The following is a 27,413-nucleotide window of genomic DNA, read 5'->3' as shown; positions in this document are numbered from 1 at the left end:
ATATACTTAGATGCTTATTATACATTAATATCATTTATTATTAAACAAAGTTTACTTGAGGCAGTTCATTCATTTAAGTAGGTATGCTTGAAGTTTTGTCACGTTGCACAAGGAAGTATATGTAAACAAATACATTTTACGCAAAACTTCTTTAGCAACCTTTCGTTTTCCATGAGAAGTTCAGTGTATTTTTAATATACTAAATTGTCTGAAGTTAGATCTAGCCAACATTAAATGTGGCCTATTTTTTTTAAAGCTTATTTTAAATTCTGGAATGAGTTTAGTTTAGTTGTACTTACGTGTGTATTAGCAGCGAGGCTATTTAGAAAATTTACCTAGAAAACGAGCCAGATAGTTTCTACAAAACTCTATTATATGAACCAGAGGCGCAGTCAGAAATTTTTGTTGGAGATGTCCAAACTTTGGGGGGGAGGATCAAAAGTCCAATACTACAATACACTTCGTCTATGTAGTATTGAACGGGTATTAGGCTGCTCGTGAAAAGACGATAATAGGGATGCGCACGAGACAAGATTTGAGGCTGTCTCGTCTCGAAAATGTGCTGTAAAAGCGATGTCTCGACTCGAAAAATGTATATTTCTCTATTGGAAGAGCTGTGTCTCGACTCGAATTTCGTCAGGAAAATTCTGTCTCGACTCGTCTCGTACGCATCCCTAGACGATAAGTAATTGTAAAATACTATCTACCGTATCTTTTGAGAAAAATGAAGAAATTAGATAGTTTTTTATAAGAGAAAGAGTACAATTGAAGTGTAAGTTCAAATTTTTATGCTATATCAATTGTTTCCCTGTTAAATAATCTATAGACCGCACCGAGCTGAATAAAAGAGCAAAGTTGGGGTTAAACTTTCTTGAGTAGTTTCTTTTTAATGGAGAAAAAAGAATTTTTATCTAAAATTGTTCTTTGCCAATCTAATAAGATTGATAGATTTTTTTAAAATTCTGGTGGAATATATTATTTATGTACTGTATGTGAAAAGTATGCACTGTTAACTAGCAGTTTATAGATTGTTGTTTTGATTTCGCCTAACAGTGACGCATACACTACTTGTGAACACTCTAGTCAACCAGTTAGCTGTAGCATTTTACATGCTAGAAAAAGTACTGCAAAGAGCTTTTTAAAATAAATTCCCAATTGTTAATGCGCACGCTGATGCATTGTGGTACAGGTCCGCAATCATGGCGACAAGAGGAGACCCTGTGCCTCTCTTTCTTTTTTCTCAACTTAATGTAAATTATGGTTGAAATGGTTCAACACCGTCCAGTACCTACATAATTTTTTCTCTTCTCCCCCCCCCCCTCTCTCTCTCTGATAAGTTCTTCCATTTCTGAGTTGTCCCTCCTCCTCCAAACTAACCTAAATTAAATTGCGACTATGCTGGGGCCGCGGTGGTGTAGTCGTAGAGCGTTCACCTCTGGTGCATGGGGTCTCTGGTTCGATCCCAGCTCGCGCCAAGTGAGCTTTGTGGTGGACAAACACCGTGTGCATGGGTTTCCTCGGGGATATCCCGTTTCCTCCCACTTTCTTTATTCCAACATTTCATTAATTTCTCATCACCTACTGTCTCCTTTAGCCTAGCCGGCATAAGCGTGGGACGTAAAACTCATGCGATTATGCACGCTTAGGCAAAGGACGTCCTGTAACAAATAATGTTCCAATATAGCCTTCTTACATTTTGATTTTGTTTCCTTGAACATTTTCAGAAAAAAAAAATTGCTTTCTATTACGTTCGTTCCACGCAGCTGATGCTCTCCATTCTAGATGTTCCTTTTTCGTAGTACGAAAATATTTTATGGACTTTCTTCCTTAACACTTTGTGTAGCAAACCATAAAATAAGATTCTTTCTTCTTCTATTGTTCTTTCCTCATTCCTACTCATGTTCTTATTTCTCCGATCATCTTTCAGATCTTGATTTAATATAGGAAAACTATCTTGAAACAGACTTTAGTTGCTTGTTCCACTTTCTTTCCTTTTATTATTGCCATTGCTTTCGGCTTTGTAACGCTTATTTTGATTCTTTACAGCTATGTGTCAATTTATATATATATATATATATATATATACAGGGGCGGATCCAGGATATGATCAAGGGAGGGGCTAAACCATATTTTGCCGTTTTATCCAGTGTAAAGCAGGATTGAAGCCCATTTTATCCAGTGTATACCTGAGCGTCAAGGGGGGGGCTATAGCCCCTATAGCCCTCCCCTTGGATCCGCCACTGTATATATATATATATATATATATCATATATATATATATATATATATATATATATATATATATATATATATATATATATATATATATATATATATATATATATATATATATATATATATATATATATATATATATATATATATATTGTGGAAATTTTTGTTCAAAATTCTGTAGACGAGCCACATATTGAAAGCATGAAATGTCGTCTGATCCAATGGCGACTTGTGAGCAAAGTCGATTTCTTCTGAAGCTGTACGAAGCTTTGTATTCTTCTTCTAATTCTTAGCAATAAATTTAAATTTTTACCCATGCGACTTCTCTAGTTGAGCCGCTACTAGTAGAATCCTTTCTATACTGTTTCTTTTAAATAGATTTCTAGCTGAACTTGCGCTATACAACCATGAATCCCTTTCTCACTTTCACAGAGACAACTGAAGAACAGGAGGACTGGCAAAAGGGAATGAATTTTATAGACAAGCATATGAAGGCGGTATTTTTTAAATATGTAGATGTTGGGAGTGAGTTTATGACAAACGTGTAAAAGTGATAGATTGTGTTAAATGATTTTTCTTAAAAGTGATAGATTGTGTCAAATGATTCTACAACCTTTGAAGTTGGCAGGATGCAGTAGGTTTTTGCCATTCATATTAAATCAAAACGCCTGAAATGTTCGTCAACCCGCTAGACTCAGCTCTTCTACTGGTTGCCTAACATAGGGATATCAACCTTAACAACGCTGTAGTGACAATGTTAATCTTATGGACTCAAAACGATCCCTAAAAATGAATAACTGGTAAATCTACACAGTACACACCGTTTGGAATCGACTAGAGAAACCGGTACATTTTTAGGACTTGTGGTTCCGAGCACTCATTGGCAAAAGGAACTGGCAACAAACATATAAATGTAAGTTTTAGTATTTATAGATTGAATACTGTTGGTGGAAGACAAACAACTTTCTACTTAGGTATAAACTGGAAGATTTTTCTTTAATTTGACACTGAGCGAAAATATTCGGAAATAGTTCTAGTATGGCCTGATAACGGAGTGCTAAATGTCACACATTAAAATCTAACTGTACAATTATGAAAACCGATCAAGTGATATTTCATCTATATACAGTCATGCCACGTGTCAAAACGGAGCATTATCGGCTTCTTAGATGTTTACGAAGGAACACGTGTCCGTCTGGCGTGCTTATTAACTGCTCAAAGACCCTCTTTTTTTTGCCGGTTCCGGTTCATTACAGTAAAATTAAGAAGAAAAAAAAACTTGAACCCGTTCTTAGTAAGACTTGTATACATCAATGTGGTTTACCTTTCCAAGGTTCTGAGCTTTAATCATGATTTGTTTACAAGGAAAATCAGGTCAATTCGATCATACTCTCAATATGATACACAGAAGTGTCTTTTCTTTATTTATTTCTTACGGTTAGTTTGTTTTGAAAAGTCATATGTTAGTTTTAGAATTAATATAAATTGTGTCCAGGCTCGTAGCTAGGAGGTGTTCATGCGATTATCAACCCCTCTGGTGTGAAGAGACGATTTGATGATATGCATCCCAAAAAAATTTCATGGCCCACTGTCTTAGTGAGCTGGCTGTGAGCTTGGTTGCCTCCCTTCATTGGAACATTGGGAAACTCCGAGGGTCGTCCAGAAAGTAAAGAACATAAAATAAAAACAAATAAATACAATCAGAATACTTTATTTACAAAGCCACAGGACCTTACTCTACTTTTCTATGTAATCGCCATAGTTGTCAAAGACACTTGCTATAACGTGGGATCAGTTTTTCAATGCTCATCTGCTGCCAAGATTTGAGCCAGGCTGTCATTGCTTGCTTGAGTTCCTTATCGTTTGCCTACTGCTATTTTCATGTAACGTGTTCCAAGTGAAACGTCGGTTTTCCTGATTTTTTTTTTTTGACTTTTTCCTTCAGTTCTTCCGTAACAAATGATGGCCTCCCACTCCGATCTTCATCATGCACACTGGTCTTTCGTTGATTAAACATAATGCACGACTTCCTCACTGATGACTCGTTCATTGAAGTATTTATTTGTGTATAAATTTCAATAGGCTTAATTTTTGCGCGTTCAAAAAACGAATGATACTCCGTACTTCACATTTGGCGGGTTTTTCGATTGGTGCCGCCATTTTCAATTGCTGCAAAAACATGTAGCGTGACCGCACACCATTGAGACGGCTTACACTGATGTGAAGGAAGGAGCTAACTACGGCGCACGCGATCGCAGTTGTAGTGGGTCGGCGCCATGCCCCATCGTTCTTCACTTTCTGGGCGACCCTCATAGATGTAGTCCAATTTAAACTAAATTTGTGTGATGAGCATGCCGATTCCCAATAACGGTATTTCTAGTTCTTTTAATTGCACAGTTTGTTGCTTCTTTTCTCTAAATCAGCTTCTGAGTTGTCTTCATGATTTTGGCTCATAGTTAAAAGAAAATACAGCTTGCACAGAAATCGAACCAGCGACCAATAGCAGTGAAGTTGAGCTAGCTAATCATTAGACTAATTACCGCTCTTTCCCTCTCAAAATGTATATACATAATGGGATACATGAAGAGTAGTATCACAAAATTAATTCCTGAAGTCTTTTGAAAACTGGCTTTTCCAAATGTTTGAAAACCATGTTCTCTAAAAAATTTCATGTAGCCTCCCACGTTGACTCAACAGAAAATGTAAAGTATTTAAATTCTTAACCATAAAGTCAATTAGAACCAACTATTTCTTGATGATCCTGACAATAACGACGACTCTTTTTCGCGACGAGACAATACTTTAATCTCGTCTCGTCTTTAGTCAACATTATTCAGACATGTATTTGAAACAGGGGCGTCATTTAGGGGGACAGGAGGGGGCAATTGCCCCCTAAGCGTTTGACGAATAGATATACTTCAATAGATTGTCTACTAATATACTAGTACAAAACGCTAAAGTCTTATGTTGGCGGTGCTCTTGCTCCCCTCGAGCGAAGTTTGAAATGACGCCCCTGATTTGAAAACAAGAATAAACATTTTTATAACAAAATTATCTGAATGAAATGAAATGAAATCTTTAAGTTTTATGTCCCACGTGTTGATGGGCTAGGCTAAAGGAGACGGTGATGATGAGGAATGAAGAAAGTGGAAGGAAACGGGAAAACCTCGAGAAAACCCATGTACACAGTGTTTGTCCACCACAATGCTCACTTGGCGCAAGCTGGGAGCGAACCAAGGACCCCATGCACAATTATATGAAGAGTACTTTCAATTCTCACATGAGTCATCTCGTCCCTCCCCCTAGCAAAATCTTATAGTTACGCCAATAAGGCTCGTTATCATGGTTTCATGAAACTGGCCGCAGTACCAATGAAATTTTCCCGCAGAATGCATGGGATCCCATTTTGAAAATGGAAGTTACAGAATTTTTGATAGCATACCGGAAATTGCGTCATGAGTACCGTCGACATGCAATGAATGAAAAAAGAAAATAAAAACAATGAATACTATTTTAAAAGACTCGTTTTCTTCTAAATTCACGTAATGTTTTCTTTTTAGACTATCTTGAAAGCAAGATAAAATTGCAGCATATTTAATCAGGACAAATTATATCCTTTTTTCCACAACCTTAATGATGATATATGATCCATCCAGCCTTACTAAAATATATAATTACATGCCCAAGTTGATATGAAGTAGCGATACTCAACCGAGGCGTGAACGAAAATAAATTTTTCTGTGGAAAAGAGAACATAACTCGTCTTACAAGTTTCGTATTCAACAGTCAGTGTGGGGGAGGCTATGCGTGTGTATATGTGTGTGTGTGCTGTGGAGAGACGGTTACGTGAATTATTAAAACGTTTGCGCTTCCGTGAGCTCTGTGATTCCTCTAGCTGCAAAATTGCTTGTTTCATTATCAGCAAGCTAAGAACGAAGAAGAAGAAAGAGTAATAACTGCTAGAAGAGGGAGGAAGGGGAAAGAAAGTGGTGAACATATACTGCACATACTACATACCGTGGATAAATGACAAAGTATTGTTCTAAAGTTCCTGGCAAGAACAGTTTGTTCGTTTTGTTTTAATGGACTATGGAAGGCCTTGAATCAATGTTCTTTCGCGAATGAAACATACGTGATTGTGGCATATTATTGAGTTAAAATACCAACTCAGAGTTAATAACTTGGGCTTAATAGAATCTTAGACTGATAAAGAATGACAGAGAATCTGACATCATTCCTAGACCGTACGAACGGACGTTACAAAATTTATGAATTGACTTTGTGATCAAAGAGACCAGGAGGAAAGGAGGCAACTAAAGTTTCAAAACTTCCCCATCGTGGCCAAATAGCTAACGCGCGTGTTCTCGACTTCGGTGCGCGTTATGTCGGGTACTATCCCCGGTGAAGGATTCTTACCTCAGATAAAAACTCAATAATGATTCATACCTGGAAACACAGTAGTCTAGTGGTTAGAATGTGTGACTCACGTCCGCTTGGTACTACCGGGTTCGATTCCCGCTGGTGTTTCCCAATTTTCGGCGTTCTCAGAGCGTCGTCGTGAGGCAAACTGGGTAGAAAGCTGATACGCCTGTTAAAGACAAGGCGACATCGCTAAGTTGAACGTAGTTCAGCCGGTCGCTAACGGATAACGTTGGAGCGGCTCAGGCCCACAAAGAACTGTTACGCCAAGTGGAGGTAATTGTTTCTTTTATTTTTTTATTTTTTATTTATTTATTTTTTTTTTTTTAGTGGTTCGTATCTCACTGCGAGAGCCAGGACCTCGGCAAGGGAGGCTCAAGTTGGATTCCAGGCAGGAACTAATATTGGTTAGGATCCTACGTTAAGCGTAGATCCACATGCTAAAGGGATGCTTAAACTCCAATTCAGCCATTATCAGCGGTGGTGTGGTCCTGTAACGTACCTTTCTTCGATGCAGGGGCGGATCCAGAGGGGGGCGATCGGGGCGATCGCCCCCCCCACAAGAGGAAACTTTCTTATTTTATATATAAATAAACCCATCCATAACAAGTTTGGAGCTCTTAAAAGTAGCAGTATTACCGCCGACCGCCCCCCCCAGAAGTCCGTCCTGGATCCGCCCCTGCTTCGATGCGAGGCGATGTGGTGAGGAATGGCCTGTACTGTGGGAATTGATTTTATATGATGATCTGTACAGTGTGTGCAGCGGCCAACTGCCCCAGATTGAAGTTCCAGTCGTGCTTCCTTGCCCACCTTAAGAGTAGGTCCTGTCCTTCATAACCTCGGTTACACAAGGACGTAAAACACACACAAATGCCAGTTGAGTGGAATGGTAGAAGTGCCCCTTCCTGGTTAAGACCCTAACTTGTATGGTTTCTGTGTGTTATGTCCCAGGTTAAATTTCCGGTTGGAGTACCTGCTTCTAGTAAAACCAGAGTAATACTTTCGATCTCACTTAGCTATAAAAAGGGATATATATTTAGGACTCCTTCATGGCTAAGCGGTTAGCGTACGCGTCTTTGGCGTGGGAAATCGGGATTCGATTCCAGCGTGAGCTCATCAGGTTCGGATTCCACGTTAATCAGTAGGTCCCGTCTCATATAGCCTCGCTGCTGAATGGAACGTTAAACTCAAAATCAACTCAACAAAGGCTATATGAACAATAGATCCCGTCTCATATAGCCTGGGTATTGAAAAGGGACGTTAAACTACAATCAACCAATGAAGCAATCGAATGGTGGAAGCTTGCTTGCGCTTGCTTCAATAAGGAATAATGTTTTAGCACGTGTGTACGTTTGCTGCAGGTTGTATTCATGATGAGGATCACACAGCTTGAGACTAAGCATCAGAAGGGAATTGAGCAACTATTTAAATTAAGATTGGAATTTGCAAACTATGGTCTAAAAGCCAGAAAAAATTTGTATCAAGGATCGATGCGCTCACCACATGTCTCCCAGTTGAAGATGCGCAATGTGCAGGGACGTACGCGGGGGGTGGGTCTTGAGGGTCCGGATCCCCCCCTAAATTTCGACTTTTGTGTAAATTTAGCCTAATTTTGGGGGCTATTGTAGGAATTTTAATATAAAATACCCTCATATTGAGTTTGGACCCCCCCCGAAATAAATTCCTGCGTACGCTACTGGCCAAGTGGCCTACCATAGTTCTTCATGGACAATATGTCTATTATAACAAGAAGTTTAAAAGAGGAAGAGGGTGCACGATATATCTTAAGGGATATGGAGATATAGAATTTTATATTCTGTTTCTATGTCTTTCCTTCAATATTTCTCAACAAGCATTGTCAAAATGAAGTGAGCATGTTTTATTTCATATAGGCTTAAGTTCGTCTTGACTATAGACTTATACGAGACATACAAGGTATATGACGATATTCTGTCTTTCATGAGACAGACAAAGTCAACATCGCATTGTCTAACAATAAGCTACCCTATTAAAGTGTAAAATTTCGATTCTTTTCACGAATTCTTCGTGGTCCCAGCAAATGCATTTCCGCAACGCATCACCGGCAACTAATTCTCTACTGCTCTTGCATTGTATTATCCTTGTTCTTTGTGGGTTTTTTTCTTATCTTTTCCTTTTGGCAAAACGAAACACAGAAATGCTATTAGAACACTTTTTCTTTCTTCCTTTGTACACACGTACTGTACATATATATTCTCTTACATTGCAGAAAACAATAAAGTTACCAGGGAAAACTTTTCGTGTGTATATACTGTACTGTTATGTAGTATGATTTAATCCCGAAACCTAGTTTATTGCCAATCAAAATATCTCGTATAGCAGTTGAAATTTAACAATCAATCGTGTTATTACAGTTGCAAGGCCTGGGTTCTTGAAGCTATCATATTACGTATTGTTTTATCATGACACATGATTAAAAATGCTTAAAGAAGGCATTGCAGAATAATTTTCTTTTTTGGGTGGCGAAGCATTGTTAATCCAGTTAGGGATCATGACGGCTCAGTGGTAGAACTCTCACGCCTGGTGCGAGAAGTCACTGTTCGATAATAGAATATGTAAGTTTGTGGCAAACAATATTTTTTGAATTTTGTCGTGGTTCTCCCGTTTCCTCCCATATTCCCAAACACTTTCATTAATCACCAATCACCTGCAGCCTACAGTTGTATTTAGTTTGTAAAAAACAAAATAGTTTTAACGTACAAATATTAAAATTAAATAATAATGTTATTTAAAAAGTAGTTCACAGTCAGGGACGTACGCAGGGGGTGGGTCCTGGGTGTCCGGACCCCCCGAAATTTAGACTTTTGTGTAAATTTAGCCTAATTTTAGGAATTTTAATATAAAATGCCCTTATACTGAGTTTGGACCCACCCCGAGCCGAAATAAATTTCTGCGCACGCTACTGTTCACAGGATACTAAAACAACATGATACGTAATCAATGCAGTTGAGTTCGTTTCTTTGGTCGCTGCCTCAACTTAGATTTTGGGGAAAATGTTATCCTGGTAACACTGCGTTTTCTATGGATGGCAACGCTGAAAATTCTTCAGGTTTATGTTTTCTGTTGTAAAATAACATTATCTATGATTGTGGTTAAGTTGCATTTCATTATCTCCTTTCAGTTATAAAAAACAAACACAAGAAAAGTGGTAAATTTTGTATTATTTTTAGTATGTCAGGCTCTTAATGCTGGCTTTCTAGACCGGAATTTAGCAAAATGTTAACACTGCATATGGACTGCACCAGTTAAAATGTATATTAAACAAAAATACATGGGGAGGGTTACACATACACACACAATATATATATATATATATATATATATATATATATATATATATATATATATATATATATATATATATATATTAAAATCTTTAGGAAAGACCAAATATATCGACATTGTCAGGAAGTACAAATGTAAAAATAAGATTTAAAAAATAACAAAATGTTAAACATTTCCATATTAATAATGGAGATTGACATTTTTTTAATGAGGGAAATTTTACGGATATTATTTTTTGTTCTCATATTAGATGACTTTACTAACTATAATTTTTATAAGGAAAACGTTGAGTGTAGCTTGTAAATTATATAAATATGTGCTCGTACAGTGATGAATATTGACGACACTGTACAAACCTTAAAATAAAGCCAGTAACAAACCAAATTAATATGTGTAACAAATAAATAACTTTCTGTTTTTTTTTTTTTTTTTTTTTTTTTTTTTTTTTTTTTTTAAATCCCCTGTATAAGCTACTCTTTTGAAAAATCACTGTACAATAAAGCACAAATTTTCTTCACGTTTGTCTCTTGTATTTTTTGATAACTATTAGTTTACGCGTCGCGTGCACTTCGGGAAAACACTGTCCATGTTTAATTCCCATCTCTTTTCTTTTACGTATACAATGGGAAGTTACTTCATTACAATGCGCGTGGACGTGGCCACGACTAAGTTTTATGACTACTAATTTTCTTCCACGCTGTCACGGTGTTTTACACTGTTTCACTATGACGCTAGCAGAGGGAAGGTCAACAACTTTATTTTTCATATCATGTGTATATGACGTGCTTCTTATGTTTGTATGTTCTATTCTTCATTATCTTTTTTGTTTGTGTATTTATGCAAGTGTTTAGAAAACATAAGTAGTATATTACACGTTTTCACAAATCCATATTTTAAATATGTTAAAGAAGTTAAAGTAATAATTATTTTGCCTGTTGACATGATGCACTGTACAAGGAACTTTATGGTAAACAAGAAGAGTAAAATATAATTACGAGAGGTTCTGCAATTAAAAAAAAAAAAATGCAAACAAACAAACATGGCTTTACTGGCAAAGTGTCAGAGACGTTGAAATTTCACTTGAGGGGGGGGGGGCAATTATTGGCTCAAAAGATCCAATATATTTCAATCAAAAAGTCTCTTGTACGCCTTATATCTGGAGAACTACATGCAGTGTAGCCAAACCAAAACTATCACTTAACTCAAGTGTGATGTGCTTATTGCATACAAAATCCGAAAACTCGATTTAGGGACCGTTCAAAAATTTTGTGGGCCCTGATCCAAGATCCAATATATTTAAATCAGAAATTTTCTTTTACGCCTTATATCTGGAGAACTGCATGTAGTGTAGCCAAAATCAAACTATCACTTAACGCAGCATGATATGCTTATTATGTAGAAAACAAGAAAACTCGATTTAGGAGCCGTACAAAAATTTTGTGATCCCTGATCCAAAAACTAATTATTGGCCAAGATTGCAATCTTTTGATCCATTTTTTTTTTATCATTCCTAAAATTCTTTTTTTTTCTTATTCAATGCTAACGAACCAAAACAACCTTGATATAAAAAAATACCGTTATAAGATATCATATTAACATAATGTTTCGGAGATGTCAAATTTTTATTAAAGATGTATTTCTTAGTCAATAATAATGATTCAAAACCCTAAAATATTATCAGCGCTGTGCGAGAAACCGTGTTACGTGTAGCGTGATGAATTAGACTTATTCCGTTGATTTTTTTTTTTTTCAAGAAATCACTGTGAGCGTGAGAAGTCTAATCTCTTTTTTTTTTTTTTCACTATCATAGCACACAGCAAAATGATCATAGTTCGGTTTCCCATTTTCTATACCTAGCAATAGTTTTTAACCTTTCGAGTCTAGCGCCTCCTTGTGTGCATGCGATTGTCCTGAGCGCGCCCCGTTATCTTAACCCAAGGTCGAACGTAAGACTTTGACGAAACAGTCTTAAGAACCAGAAGAAGGTTTTAGTTATTAAAATAAGCCTAGAAATCTTTTAGTTGAACGCTCCACAATTAGGGCTAAAGGAGACGATTATTAAAGCAGATGGATGATGATAGAAGAAGTGACGGAATGAGAAAACAGGAAGAAACAGGAGTACCCCGAGGAAACCCACGGACACGATGTTGGCTACTACAAACTTACTTCGCCAGGGATCAAACGAAGAATCCGATGCAGCAGAGGTAAGCAAGCGCTCTACCACTGACCCACCGTGTCCTCAGAATACTGAATAGTACTGAAAGAAAATTTTGTTTCTATAATTTGTCTTACATTATCTACCTTTCCTCTTACATTTTCCTTTCACTCCTTCCATCAAACGCTCCTTTTTCTTCCGGCACTCTCTTTGGAAACATGAATAAACACAGGGGGACGTTAATGCTGACGTTGAGAACCACTGGTCTATAGCACTGAATCCGTTCGATGCACTTAACATGATTGACAGTAAACACTATAATGCAAATCTCATCATCATAGGTATTCTGCCAATATTGGCAGGTCACTTACTTTACTGTAACTGAGAAACTCCCCTACTCCACGGTCTGTCGCTAACCTTTTCGTCTTCACGTACTATTTTTCTATTTTGATATCGTCCATTAATTGTAGTCTTCTTCGCCCCTGCCTCTCTTTTCTGCCATCATACCCTGTAGCATGTCCCTCATGATACAGTTGCTTCTTAGCCAATGTCCCAACCAGTTTGTCTTTCTCTGTAATAATATTTAAAATTGTTCTTTCTTTCCCCCCCACCATTTCTAACACCCTCTTATTCGTTTTTCGCTCGACCCAACTATTTCTCTCCATTGCAAATACAAATCTGTATGAACCGAAATTCTGAAGTACGAATCAGCTCGGCTTGGAAATTTAAAATCTGTCCAGATCCACTCAAGTCAGACTAAATATTCAAATGATTCTGAATTTAAGAAATTTATTAGTTCGTAAGAAATTTGAGCGGGACATCTCATTCCTTCTCAACAACCAATTGATAAGATTTTTTTTTTTTTTGGTCTCAAATACGTAATCGTCTCTCCATTGGAGTGACCGCGTCCGAGTGGGTCGAGTCAATAGACTCGTTCACCTCACACAGTGCTCAGACTTCGACCCACGTGACATCCGGATCCTAACCCATCGTGACTTATCGGATCCTAACATTGTTATTTCTAATTCAATAATAGAGATGTCACTTAAATCAAATAAATCATTATCAACAAATAATATATAATGATAGATATGGGGTCAATCCATACGAAGTGGTCCAGAGTTGGTTGCTCGACCATCTCCGAAAATTCTAAAAAATTGAGTGTGACGAATCTTGTGTATGAGAAGGTCAATAACATCATTCACGTTGTCGTATGCACCAGTGTTCATGAATGGCGGCCATCTTTGTTGTCGGTGGAGTGTGAATTTTTGCATTTGCAAGCGTTTACGAAAACCACAGTTGCTCAGGATGTACGAATCAGACGAACAACAAACAAAAACGAATGTTTAGAGAAGAGACTGAGATACACGGAGAATATAAACTTTTGTGTCTAAATAAATGTACAGAGTTGCAAACCAATGCATGAAATCACCAGAAAAACTAGAGGATTTTTAAAAGTAGAATCTAATAGGACTACAATAAAAAAATGAATTCAGTGAAGGGATGCATTTGTTTTTTCGAAATTTTGATCCATATTTGCCAAATTGATTGTAAGCCAAACACACCTATAAAGAAATAAATCCTGTCACCTTCTCCCAATGAAACTCAAATAAACAATAAATACTCATGGTCCAAGAGAAGGCATTACCTTCTGCGACCCGCCCATCTTCAGATGAGAATGAAATTGCACTTTGAAAAAAATGTTAACATCGTCCGTGGAAAGTGCAGTAGGCAATTGAAATAATCAGGCACCATATATTCCTCTTATCGATAATATGTTACCGAAAGTGAATTTGGATGACTCTGAAGGTGCATACGACGGAATCAGTTATTGATTTGTAAACATTCTTACTTGTTCTGTAATCATGGATAAAGTTTTTTTTTTTTTTTTTTTTTTTTTAAGTGATTTAGAGAAAAGTATTCTCCCTTCCTTCCTCTCGGATTCCCTTCTCTTTCGGTCGAGTTCTTAACTTACATACCTAGCTTCAGTTGCTACTTAGTCACCATGTCTATATATGGATCGAGTTTTATAAACAGGTTATGCAAAATTCAGTATATGTAGGACTTCCAAATGTATGTTTCTATGTATCTGTGCACATACGTGTACTTTGATAAGTTAGTGTGTGTGTGTGTGTTCTTTTGGTGTTAAAAGAAAAGTGTATATTGCTTAGGAACCACACTTTAAATGTTAATTAGTTTCTTGTTTTTATTTACTTGAGAGAAAAAAAAAAACGGCAAATCCTGTCCACTACACATTAACAGCTTGTGTAGTAGAGAGTGTAAGTTTCTTGTAGTGTGTGAACTTAAAAAGAAATATAACCAAGAAAGCTGACAAGTATGCAATTTATTTTATTTTTTATTTTTATTTTCATTCTTTTGGGTAGCAGATTTATTTATTTATTTATTTACTTAATATATACCGGTACTTTTTTTGTTGTATTTTCAGTGCCAGAATTGAGTTGCTGTACCCAAGTTACCGGTTCTTGTAGGACGGTGTGTGAACAGGTAGGTTGGTTCTTGCCATTTGTCACAAGAGTTGTAATGAGTTTAGAACAGTGTTTGAATGATACATGAGCCCACAGTATAGAGCAGAATCTTCTCTTTAAAAAGCATGCCAATGTTTCGGTTCTTGTACAACTACATAACCCCGCCCTGCCACTTCTATTTCTGGTGCGAAATTCCTACCATAGATAAGAAAGATGCGGCAACATGTTTTTGACATTTTCTGCTTGTCGTTCCACAGGAATAAATAAAATATCTTTAAGATAAAATTAAATCATTAACACACTGGTTTAGAGCGCCAGATTTTGTACAATAAATCTGTACGCTGTCTGTACTTTCGCTTAATATGGATATGCTGTAGATGAGCGTCAGCTCTGTGTAAATGTAGCGGCATATTTATCTTCTCCAAAGTATTAAGAGGCCTCATCCCGGCGAAATTAAAATACCGCTAATTTTACAGTAATTATGTGATATCTTCAAATAGATAAAAGATAATCAAAATGTGGAACAAGAGCGCCCTAGACAATAGCATTTTACATGAGATACCGTTGTCACGACTCACTTATCTGCTTTCGATTTCCAGCCATTTAGAAAATAGGCATTTATTTTCGCGTTTCTAAACGGCTAAAAACAGAAAGCCACTAGGTGACTTCTGATAACGCTACCTCACGCAAAATAATATTGTCTAGGGCGCTCTTGTTCCATATTTCAATTATCTTTTATATATTTGAAGATATCACGTAATTACTGTAAAATTAGCGGTATTTTAATTTTGCCGGGATGAAGATTCTTAAAATCTGATATGATTTTCTCAGAAATTACTAAGATGCTATGTATCCTATAACGAGGATTTCGACAAATCTTCAAATCACGAATTGCGCCAATTGAAGAATTTATGCATTGGTATGTCATGTTACATAATTCTTAACAAGCGATGATAATATTCAGCTCTCCGAGCTGGTCTAGCGGCTAGCATGTGCAACTTTGGTGCAGAGGTTCTCGGGTTCGATTCCCAGTGGGAGAACATTTGAACACATTATACGGGGAGAGTTTGTATTCCACCTTAAATTGTACGTTAATGTCTCACATAACTTCCATGCAGAAAAGGGAAATTCAACGTACAATGGTCTTTCGCAGGTCAAAATATAATTCCGGAGGGGAAATATTCCCCCATTCGGATCTCCGGGAGAGTTTATGGCTTGAGAAGGACTATTGGACGAAAAAAGTAATAATGGGGGGAAAACAGACAGAGAAAGACAGGAAAGAGCAAAAGGTTTAGGATAGGAACAGGTTTAGGTTAAGAAAGCTACAGAAATTGCGTATTAATTGCAATTCAAAGCAATTAATATTGTAATTGCGTATTTCTTTAGATGTAGTAGCATATGCTTGTAGTATTTGCTGTCTTTCATTTTTTTAAAAGTAATAACATACATTTAATATCATGAGTGGAATTAAAAATATAAGTTGTTCATTAATTCCCAGTTTCAATATAACTTCTACAAAATAAGCCTCATTATTAATTGCTATGATTAATATTATCCTTTCTATTTATTTGTTTTGCAAATTTGTTATTAAATAATCTGGTTACACAATTTTCCAGACAGAATTTTAAGATGTTCATGAGCAAGGAATCAAATCTCTTCTTACACTTTCGTTGTTTAAGGATTCAAAGGGCTTAGCACCTACTTGTATTACTCTTCTCAATTTACTTAATAAAATATGAAATACGACTTATGGTATTTTAACTTAAAAAGATAGTATCCTATTAGTTATACAACCTTTCGTCAAACATAGTGTTAGAAACAACCAGGAAAACTAACATTGTTATACAAATATTCAGATGTCTTCCCCCTTCCACTTTTAACGTCCAATCGCCGACACTGATAGTAACTATCCAGTATTTGAATGGTATTGATGTTCTTTATGTTAGTGAAAGTGTGTGTTAATTAACTTTTTTTTCTTTTCATATGTACTTTGAGAATTAACTTTCTTTTCATCCTTTGCTAGTATTAAAGTGTGTGAGTATGTCGAACACTTTTAGAACACATTAAGAGTGATCATATCACGTATGGTCTTACTTTCATCTTAAGGTAAATTTATACGTACATACGAAACGCTGTTCTTTCGCAAACGACATTTTTATTATGGGTAAAAAGAAAGACAATTTACGTAAATAGAAAAAAATAATTGTATAGTTTAGAAGTCTTTAATTCGTGTTACAAATTAAAGATGCGTCTTTCTTTTAATGCCTTACTTTCTTATTTCTTCTCTTTCACCTTTATTTTAGTCATCATTATTCTTTTTTCTTATTTTTTTTTCCATCTGACATTGAATCCTTTTCTGCTAGCGTTTCCTCGCCTTCTCATTTTAATGTCGAGTTTCCTCCATTTGAGACCAGATTACTGTAATGAGAGTGCAAAAGAACGTGCCTGACGTGCTCCTGAGTCAAATGGAACCATACAAATGCGGAGCAGATCCAGTTTATGCGCACATTAGAGAGTTTTGCTCCTTGCTATGCCATATAGCGTAGCGCGCTGAATTAAGAATATATAATTGGTCTACAACCCTGTCGTGGACTTATGTTTTTGTGAGTTGTGTAAATTTAGAGGCGAGAAGAAAAATGTGAACAGATATTTGCGTGGATCTGTCGTGAACAGTGAGACTTTGCTGGACTCAAATCCCATCATGGCGTGGATGTGATTCTTTCTTCTTCTGGTTATTACGTGTGCAAAATATCAAAAGAGCATGTGGGAGCTATAGAAGTGCAAGATTTCTTATAAGATATTTTATTTTAACCAAATGTTTATTCCTGCAATATTCATATTGGAATATTCTGAAAGATCTTAGGTTATGTATTTATTTATAAAAGAAAATTCCACATAACCCATCAATCTTTCTTTCGCGTTAAAATCATTAACAAAGGGAGAAGTAAAAAGGAAATTTCATATAGGGAAGCCGATCCGAAATATAGTTAAAGGCACCATCCCAATATTTGAAGTGGAATTTTGAGGAGAAGCCATGGTAAATCTCAAGTGTGAATGGTCGGCCGCAGGACTTGAATACGTGATCTCTCGGTTGCTAAGCATGTTTGGTCTCGTATGATATTTCTCGAAGCAAATTAATGAAGATGAACTTCATGAAAATGTTAATTAGAGATCTTAGCTATATAATCTATATTATTTATTATTAGTAGTAGCAATAGTAGGGAAAAACGCGTAGTGTAGTGGGTAGAGGGTTGGACTCATGTCCGTGTGGTACCGGGTTCCATTTGGTCCTTTGTGGTCTTTCCCAATTTTCAGCGTCCACCCAGTGTCGTGAGGCAAACTGGGCAGTCACGTGAAAACGACGTGACGGCCACTATAAGGTCTAGAAAGCTCCTGGTGGCCCTGTTAGGGAAAGGGCGTCGCTAGGCTGGAGTTCAGCCGGTCGCTAGCGGATAGTGCTGGAGCGGGCTTAAGAGTCTTCATCCCGGCGAAATTAAAATACCGCTAATTTTACAGTAATTATATGATATCTTCAAATAGATAAAAGATAATTGAAATATGGAACAAGAGCGCCCTAGATAATATTATTTTGCGTGAGGTACCGTTATCACAAGTCACCTAGTGGCTTTCCGTTTTCAGCTGTTTAGAAACGCGAAAATAAATGCCGATTTTCAAAATGGCTCGAATTCGAAAGCAGATAAGTGAGTCGTGATAACGGTATCTCATGTAAAATAAAATTGTCTAGGGCGCTCTTTTTCCACATTTCGATTATCTTTTATCTATTTGAAGATATCACATAATTACTGTAAAATTAGCGGTATTTTAATTTCGCCGGGATGAAGACTCTTAAGCTCACAAATAGGTCGCTGCGCCAAGTGGTTTGGTTTGGTTTAGTAGCAATAGTAGTAATAGTTGTAGTATTTGTAAATGGATCTACAATCAGAAGTCCTCAAGATCCTACACGAGAGATTAGTTTTTTTTTTTTTTTTTTTGTATTGCATCTTTCCACCTTGTTTAGTATTGCAGTTTCTAATAGTAATGATATTAATTATTAATATACAATGGATTCATATATGCAGTCATTTCTCTGTATTCATGTTTTATTGCTTTTTTTTTTTTTTTTTTTGCCTCTGAACGTTTGATGGGTATATTAATTCTACATTTTGTTGTTTCCAGAAATCTCTGAACACAAATTTCACTTTAGGGGCATCGGGATAAAAAGGGGAGTCATAACAAAAAAGTAGTGTACAGAGAGGATTCGTATTGTTTATCCGTTATAAAATGAAGTTGAAATTTGTGTTGTATTTGAGAATTCAAATGAAAAGTGTCACGACGAAAGCATCTTAGCTAATCAATTTGTAAACGTTTTTTTTTTTTTTTTTTTTTTTGTATATAATTTGGTACATAAAATGGCAAATATTTCGTACCTACGAGTAATTTTGAGTCAATATATACAACATTCTGTTTTAGAGGTCTAGCACTACCGACCCTAGCCCCTTCCTGGCTACGAACCTGAGCAAGAAATTTAACAAATGCGTGTCGACAAAGAAATTAAACGTCACCTTATTTGACTCCCGGATAGGATTATTCACGTGACTCGCTTGAAATAAATGTCGCGTTCGTTGGATGTTTCTGCTTCCCGCCTCCCCTGTTCTTCCCTCTTTATTGTCGTTTCTCTATATTCATTTCGAGTATTGTTGTAGTCCTCAGAAGAAAGAAAAGATAGAAAGAAGAAAGGAAAATACTATTAGTATTAGTAGTAAAACATTTATTTGATTTCATAGTCACCTCAACCCAACATTGCCACCCACGCTGTCCCATCAATATGACGGGAAAGCGGACAGTCTCACAGTGGCTGCTATAAATGTCCTGAATGTCAATATTTAAAAAATTCTGCCTGGACCCCTCGAAACACACAGCTCAGTACACGCAATGCAACTAGCTACTGCTAATGTCCAGATCCATTATTCACGAGATTGCTGTAATGTATGTGTGAACAGTATTTTACAACCAGAGGGTTGAGTTAAGGTGAATAATGATTCGTTTGATTTTCGCTGGAATTGATGATGGTCACACCCAAGAGACAGTGTCTTCATTTTTTTTAAAATGCAATTTATACTTTCAACGCACGAAGCAACTATTTTTTAAAAATATATATATATTGCATAGGATGTACTGAACATTAATAAATGTCTATAGTGTAGTTATGTACTTTAGTTTATGGAAAATGTACTTATCTAAATATTTGTAAGTATAATTTAATATTTTATTTTAACATTTATTTAGTAATATAGTACATTCATTTAGTAATATAGTACATTCATTTAGTAATATTTTTAGCTTGAACAGAAAATGAGAACGGATTCTGACAGTAAGCGTGTGAGGATCGCTTTATATTTTGTTGAAGATTATTGAGAGGTGTGAAAAATGTCTTTGAATCAACAACTACTTATCTCTTTGTCCAAATTCCATGTCACTTCTTCTCTTTCCCCATCCAAAAACAAACCAGCAGAGACCCCGCTACAGCAAAAATTAGGATTAAATGAGTTCGGATATATAGGTTTCTAGTAAAGGCTTTGTCCGACTAGCCTCTTGCAAAGGAGATGCTATTTTTATTATTATTATTATTATTATTATTATTATTATTATTATTATTATTATTATTATTATTATTATTATTATTATTATTATTATTATTATTATTATCAGACTTACGTTAACCGATTGTAGATGTTATGGGGACGACAGCAGTGAGACTGTTTGTTTCTTGAAATATTTAAGAAAGAGGCTTAATCACTACGAAATTAAAATACGCTTAATTTTATAGTAATTATGTAATATCTTCAAATAGATAAAAGATAATCGAAATGTGGAACAAGAGCGTTCTAGACAACATTATTTTACATGAAGTGCCGTTATCATGAGTCACCTAGTAGCTTTTCGTTTGCAGTCATTTAGAAACACGAAAATAAATGCCGATTTTCTAAATGGCTGGAAATCGAAAGCAGATAAGTGAGGTGTGATAACGGTATCTCGTGTAAAATAATATTGTCTAGGGAACTCTTGTTCCACTTTACGATTTTTTTTCGTTTTATCTATTTGAAGATATCACATAATTACTGTAAGATTAGCAGTATTTTAATTTTGCCTCTTAAATTGTGATGGGGCCTCTTAAATTTCGAGAAGACAACGTCAGTGGCGAGCAATGCATAACAGATAATCAATGTTAGGGATTTACGAAAGTTAGTTATTTGCATCTCTTTTTCTATTAGGTTTTTAAAGCTAAGCCGTAAGTATTGACAGTATTTTAGAGCGGCTGCGGGCTTCCATGCTCCACGGTCCTCCGCTATCTCCTTCGTCTTCGCGTACGATCTTTCTGTTTTTATATCATTCATTAACCCTTTGACTACCAATGGGAAACAACTGTCTCATGAGAATAATTAAAATACCGTTGGGATTTGTTTTAAGTTCTAAAAATACACTGTTATCCCATACGTTCAAATGTGACCAGGAGACTGTTTAGTTTCGAAAACTATGTGGAAATGTCAGGGATTTCGCACATACAAGGAGTCATATAGGTGCACATGAAACAATCCTCACATTGAAAAAAAGAGGGTAATCTAAGGGTTAATTGTAGTCTCCTTCGCCCCTCCCTCTCTTTCCCGCCACCATACCCTCTACGACGTCCCTCATGATACAATCTCTTTTTAGGCAATGTCCCAACCAGTTTCTCTTCCTTTTCCTAATAATATCTAAAAGTGTTCTTTTCTCACCCATCACTTCTAACACTCGCTCATTCGTTTCCCGCTCGACCCAATTAATTCTTTCCATTCTTCTCCAGACCCACATTTCGAAGGCTTCCAGTCGATTTTCATCACATTTACGTAATGTCCACGTTTCCGCCCCATACAGTACAACACTCCACATGAAGCATTTTATAAGTCTTTTTCTCAACTCTTTATTCAAGGTCCCACAAAACAGACTTTTCTTCCTCCTAAAGGCTTCTTTCGCCACTCCTATCCTTGTTTTTATTTCACGTGTTATTACTAAGAATACTAACCAGATATCGAAAACTATTCACTTGTCCTATTTTCTCCCCTCCTACTTTTATATTTGACACAGACCCCTTCGTTCCAAACACCATGGCTTTTGTCTTTGTAACATTTATTTTCATCCCATATTCTTCAAAGCCCTTTCTCATTTTTCTAACATTTTATTGATTTTCTTGATAGGTATCAGAGAGAGAGAAAAATATATCAAAAAGTTCATTTCTGAAATCGATTCAGCGTCTTAACGATAGGATTGGTCTATTTCGTTAACCCTCTATTCAAACCGGAAGTAGAGGAAATTAAAACAACTATTTTCAGTTTCAATGATGATCGTCATAGAATAAATACGGTAATAGATAGCAACAAACAGGTTATTTTTAAAATCAATTCAATATCTAAATGAAAGATACTATCTTCAACCCGCGTCTCCTTACTAAAACGGTAAGTGGTAGAAATTTACTACTACTTCTGGTTTCAATATTAATCTCTCTAGAGGAAAAGGACTAAGAGATAGCGAGTAGTGGCTTTCTGATATGGATTCAGTGTCCGAGGAACAGATACTATCTTTGATTTTTATCCCTCTTGCAATCATATGATAAAGTTATAGATGCTATTTCCAGTTCCAATATTGAATTCCTGTAGTTTGGGAAGTCTATCGTTCTTTTATACTGTGAAACGAAACCCATTTGATGGCGTAACTACAGTCCGGCTCAAACCTCCTGACATTTAAGATGTGTCCTCTTGCATGGAAGTTGGGCGAACATTTAAGGTATGTCCTCCTTTTCACAATATCCAATGCAAGTTGGGCAACGTTGTCTAATAGCTTTGTTCCTAAATTAGGAGAAAGCAATTTCAAAGGTACGTCTTTATGATATGTCACAATAGCGTTAATAAATTTGTAAAAACGAATTTTTTTTTAATATCTTAATTTCTCGCGTTAATTCTTCACGTTGTACAGGAAAAGAAGCGAAATCCGACAACGTCGCACCTGCACACCATTGGCTTTCGACAGACGTCAAGAAGTTTGACTAAATTTGATGTAATACTGTTTTTGTTCATTGTTTGTGTGGAGGTGATGTATGTCATAAGCACCAAAGTTAGTACGTATTATATGCGGCACTCAGTGTTTTCACTTCTGGTCACTTTCGACATATTTCATATTTAAGATCTGTACTTGAAGCTCTTTTCAGTGCTTAAAAGATTCAGGCTCAGATATTGTAAATAATAATAATAATAATCTTTTAAATGTAAAAAAAGTTCACTTTTCCATGTATTTAAACAGAGCATACAAGCATTATCTTTTCTTTTCTTACAACTTTGATAATTGAGCTCTGTGCTCTGAGTGCCTCATATGAGACATGGACTTACTATCACTGTTAAAGAGACTTGTAAAAACAAGATTATTATTATTATTATTATTATTATTATTGTTATTATTATTATTATCAGTGGCGTATTTAGGGGGGGGCTTCCGGGCTTAAGCCCCCCCCGAAATCTTACTTACTATAGTAAAGTATACTATATGAAATATCTTGCAGAATTTTCACATTTTCAGGCAAAGCCCCCCCAAAGTTAGCCAAGCCCCCCCGAAACAAAATCGTAAATACGCCACTGATTATTATTGAATTTAACCGAAGTATGAGAAAATGCTACTCGAAATTGAGCAAATTTTACTTCATATTTGGGAGTATTGCGTCAAATTTGAAGTTTTTGTTTGTTTATTTAAGTATCTATATGTGTTCAGAGACGTGGACATTGACAAAAGCTGAAATATCCAAGCTGGAATCATTTGAAATGTGGTGTTGGCGCAGAATACTGCGCATATCATGAACCGAAAGGAAAAGGAATGAAGACGTACTACAGAAAGCTAATGAAGGACGACATATCATGAAAATAATAGGAAAAAGAAGAAATGGTCATCTTATTCGGCACTCCGTTTGGATCACCGTGTTGATAGAGGGAAGAATAGAAGGAAAACCAGGAAGAGGAAGACCAAGGACATAATATTTACATACAGTTACGAAGAAAAGACCTTATCAAAGTATAAAACAGCTCTTCCAAGGGAGAGAAAAGTTTTAAAATTTCCATGTTGCTCACCAACCTATGGTTGAGGTTAGGAAGAAGGATACGCTCACTTGAGAGCCAATATCTATTAGAGACAGCTTAAAAAAGTTTCTTTCTTATTTTGAGTGTTCCTCATGAGTGTAGTTTGACCGGGATGTGAACTACGTGAGCTGTCTTCAGTCAGTATGTGTTGCATCTAAAGTAGAAACCATTCGTCCATTTATGATAAAGCCACTTATCAACAGTAAATGGCTAAAGAAGAAAAATGAAAGTGTTATATTTAGTTTAACGTTCCACGAATATGCACCGTTGCTCAAGGAGGCGGTTATGATGAGAAATGAATGAAATGGTGGAATGAAAAAAGTGACAGAAAATAGGAGAACACTAAGAAAACCCATGCACGCGGTATTTGTCCACCACGAAGCTCACTTGGCGCGAGCTGGAATCAAACCAGGGACATCACGCACCAGAGGTGAACGATCTAACACTTTTTTTTTTTTTTAATTTTCAAAGTTAACTGATTCACCGATCGTGCCTCATTAACTTGCTTAACTACTTATTACTAGGTTTGTACTTAATTTTACTTGTTTTACACGTTTTTCTAGTAACCTAGAACGACACGGACACGGACACAGGAACATGAAGGTCAGTTAAAATTTCAAAGGCTTTTCCACTGGGAATCGAACTCGGGACCCCGTACACCAAAAGCGTACATGTTAGCCACTAGATCAACGGGGAGGGCACCACTGAACGACCGCGGTCCCTAAGTGGGGGGGGGAGACAGAACAAATCTGTCTTGTTTCTGCTGAAGAAGAATGTTACGGTGAAATTTCCCAATAGCTAATGGGACAGGCAGTGGCGGCGGTTGGAGGTTAAAAGTGAGGGGGCAAGACATGATCTGAATATTTGTATATAAATGTTAGTTTTCCTGGTTGTTTCTAACATTTTGTTTGACGAAAGGTTGTATAACTAATAGGATACTATATTTTCAGTTAAAATACCATATATCGTATATAATAGTTTATTAAGTAAATTGAGAAGAACAAAGCAAGTAGATACTAGCCCTTTGTACTCTTAAACAACGAAAGTGTAAGAAGAGATTTGATTCCTTGCTCATGAACATCTTAAAATTCTGTCTGGAAAATTGTGTGATCAGATTATTTAATAAATTTGCAAAACAAATAAATAGAAAGGATAATATTAATCATAGTAATGAATAATGATGCTTGTTTTGCAAAAGTTATATTGAAACTGAGGATTAATGAAAAACTTAATATTTAATTCCACACATGCTATTAAATGTATGTTATTACTCTTAGAAAATGAAAGGCAGTAAATACTACAAGCATATGCTACGACATTTAAAGAAATATTTGCTTTTGCAACTTCTTGAAATATGTTCGTTGCCATTAGGTGCAGTTTTTACTTTCTTGGAACACATCAAAACACAACAATACTTAGAATCAATCCACACTTCAGTTATACAAAATAAACTTAAAACCTAGAATTATGTTCAATTTACTAAATTTTATTGTATATACACTCGTTCATCCTTAAACACAACACTTCACTCGTATATTACACTACAAAACAATGGAAAAGGTAGAAGTTGTTTCTTATCACGCTCTTTTTAATCGATATTCCTTACTTTAGAAAGAAGAAAAGACATTTTAGGAACTGTCAATTTTTGTGCAATTAAAGAATAACTTGTGAAATAGGCCCTACTTTTTTGCATAATGTTCTTTCGATTAGCTTCAAAGCGGCTCACTAACATATCGAGCCCTTCTAAGAAGAAATAAAGTATGCTGAAATTGTGCTCCAATAGGTTATTTTTTGGGGTTATTTTCTGTGGCGATTAAAACGCAATTACTGTAGCTTTCTTTACTCCACGGGAAGACAACCAATACGTATTCACGCAACAGCAAATATTATATGGCAGCATTTTTTCCTATTAATCAGTAACACATACAAAATCGTTACATCTTCAAATGAAACTATATACATTAATTGGTTACTTCAAAAAAGTGCGGGGGCAACTGCCCCCTGTTGCCCCCCCTAATCGCCGCCCATGGGGACAGGGTAAGTTCTGCCAGTTTGACAGGACATAGGTAACCATTTATTATTATAACCATTTTATATATCAGTCTTGTCCCTAAATGCTAGTAAATAAACAATTTGATATACGAGCAACATATGTCAGGAACTGAATCACAGTGAAGAAGCAAGCCAAGTATTGAAAGCATTCTAGAATATCCTCCCTCCTCTCACTTGGTTTGCTTTCAGGGGGAAGGGTTATAGACTCTATTAAATATGTTAAAATCAGAAATGAAGAACATTAATATCTTTGAGATAGACACAGAAGAAGGAAAGTATATATTTTTTAATAGCAAAACGTTTATTCTTTTGATTCTGTTGACAACGAGCCAAGAAAGAAAAAAAAAAAAGAAAAAAAAGAACCACCGTGTTGGCTGGTCACTGAAAAATATACAATCGAAGTTACAGCTTAGCGCGCCAATATGCCAGCAGTTAAACGTTACGTTACAATATGGTCCACCGACCAATGACGCCATCATTAAATTCCGTCTCAATATTGCCAGCTAATACTACTTTATACAACTGACAGGAGCTATAAAGTTCTTCTTTTTTAAGAGGAGTGTCTATGAAATTTGTGAGGAAGCACTTTTTAATAGCCTTATTTTATTGAGAGTTATCTCGTTCGAATTGCAGAAGAGAAGGCCCAAATAATTCCTTAAATACATCTTGAATGGGAGAAATTTATGGATCATTTTCATACTACTATACGACCTCAGAGTTTATAGCGGAAGAAAAAGGGGAAATTAAGGATAGTTTCGCCTGCTTAAATCGTTTCTGGACTTAAACTCTGAGAGATGAGTTTTGGTGACATCTTTTAAGAAAGATAAATATATATATATATATATATATTATTACAGGTAGTGAGTACTTTATGTGTTCCTGTACATTCTCTAATCGAAAGAAACAGATAAAAATGCTTTTACATGGGTATATAAATGAGTATCTAGAAATGCTTGAGTTAAATTGTGGTGTTTTAAGACTCTGAAGGTTTCCAGTCAATATTGAATGACTGTCATTATGCCCAGGGTTGAATCCTGACTAGTTTTCACTGGGAACTTTCGTAAATAGAGGCGAAATTGCTATATAAGCCTCTGTCTAAAAGTAATATTAACTCTTCGTTTTCACATGGGGACAAAACCTGTGTGAACATACATACGCTACTCATACCTGTTACCGGTACAACTTTTGATCGTATCTGCAAACTAAATTTCGTGGCATAACAATTCACAAAGGGTAATGGCCAATGAAGTGGTTTTTAATCGACTGGATGATATATAGTTAGTACATCGGGTCCCATTCCGTCATTTTTGACTCTCTAGACCAGAATTCACTTCCACTTAATCTAAGCAGTTCCCCATGCCTCACGATGCTGGGTCGACAAAGTAGATGAGCAAACTAGTCGGTTACACAGGGTGGTCCAAAAATATGGAAATACCCTAGTAAATGCCCTAGGGAAATACCCTAGAAATACCCTAGAAAATATAACTAAAGTAACAATGTAGGTGGGGAATAGGGATCCGATATTAATGTTCAATCCGTAGTTTCTGGAGTCGCTGAGATGAATAGTGACATTCCCAATGTTCTTTA

General features: G+C 36.1%; 1 protein-coding gene across 1 annotated transcript in view; it reads left to right on the top strand.

The window, feature by feature from the left end:
* Reck (Reversion-inducing-cysteine-rich protein with kazal motifs) overlaps positions 1-27,413 on the top strand; it is a 286,139-nt gene that overhangs the window by 5,779 nt on the left and 252,947 nt on the right. The window contains exon 2 of the mRNA XM_081736752.1: positions 14,580-14,638. Within this exon, the coding sequence (XP_081592878.1) occupies positions 14,580-14,638 (59 nt within the window). The remainder of the gene's footprint in view (positions 1-14,579; positions 14,639-27,413) is intronic.

The sequence above is a fragment of the Thermobia domestica genome, chromosome 13 (genome assembly GCF_964235325.1).
Source record: "Thermobia domestica chromosome 13, izTheDome1.hap1.1, whole genome shotgun sequence".
Classification (NCBI taxonomy): domain Eukaryota; kingdom Metazoa; phylum Arthropoda; class Insecta; order Zygentoma; family Lepismatidae; genus Thermobia; species Thermobia domestica.
The sequence above is the reverse complement of the archived record's forward strand: the minus strand, read 5'-3'. Positions and strand labels throughout refer to the sequence as shown.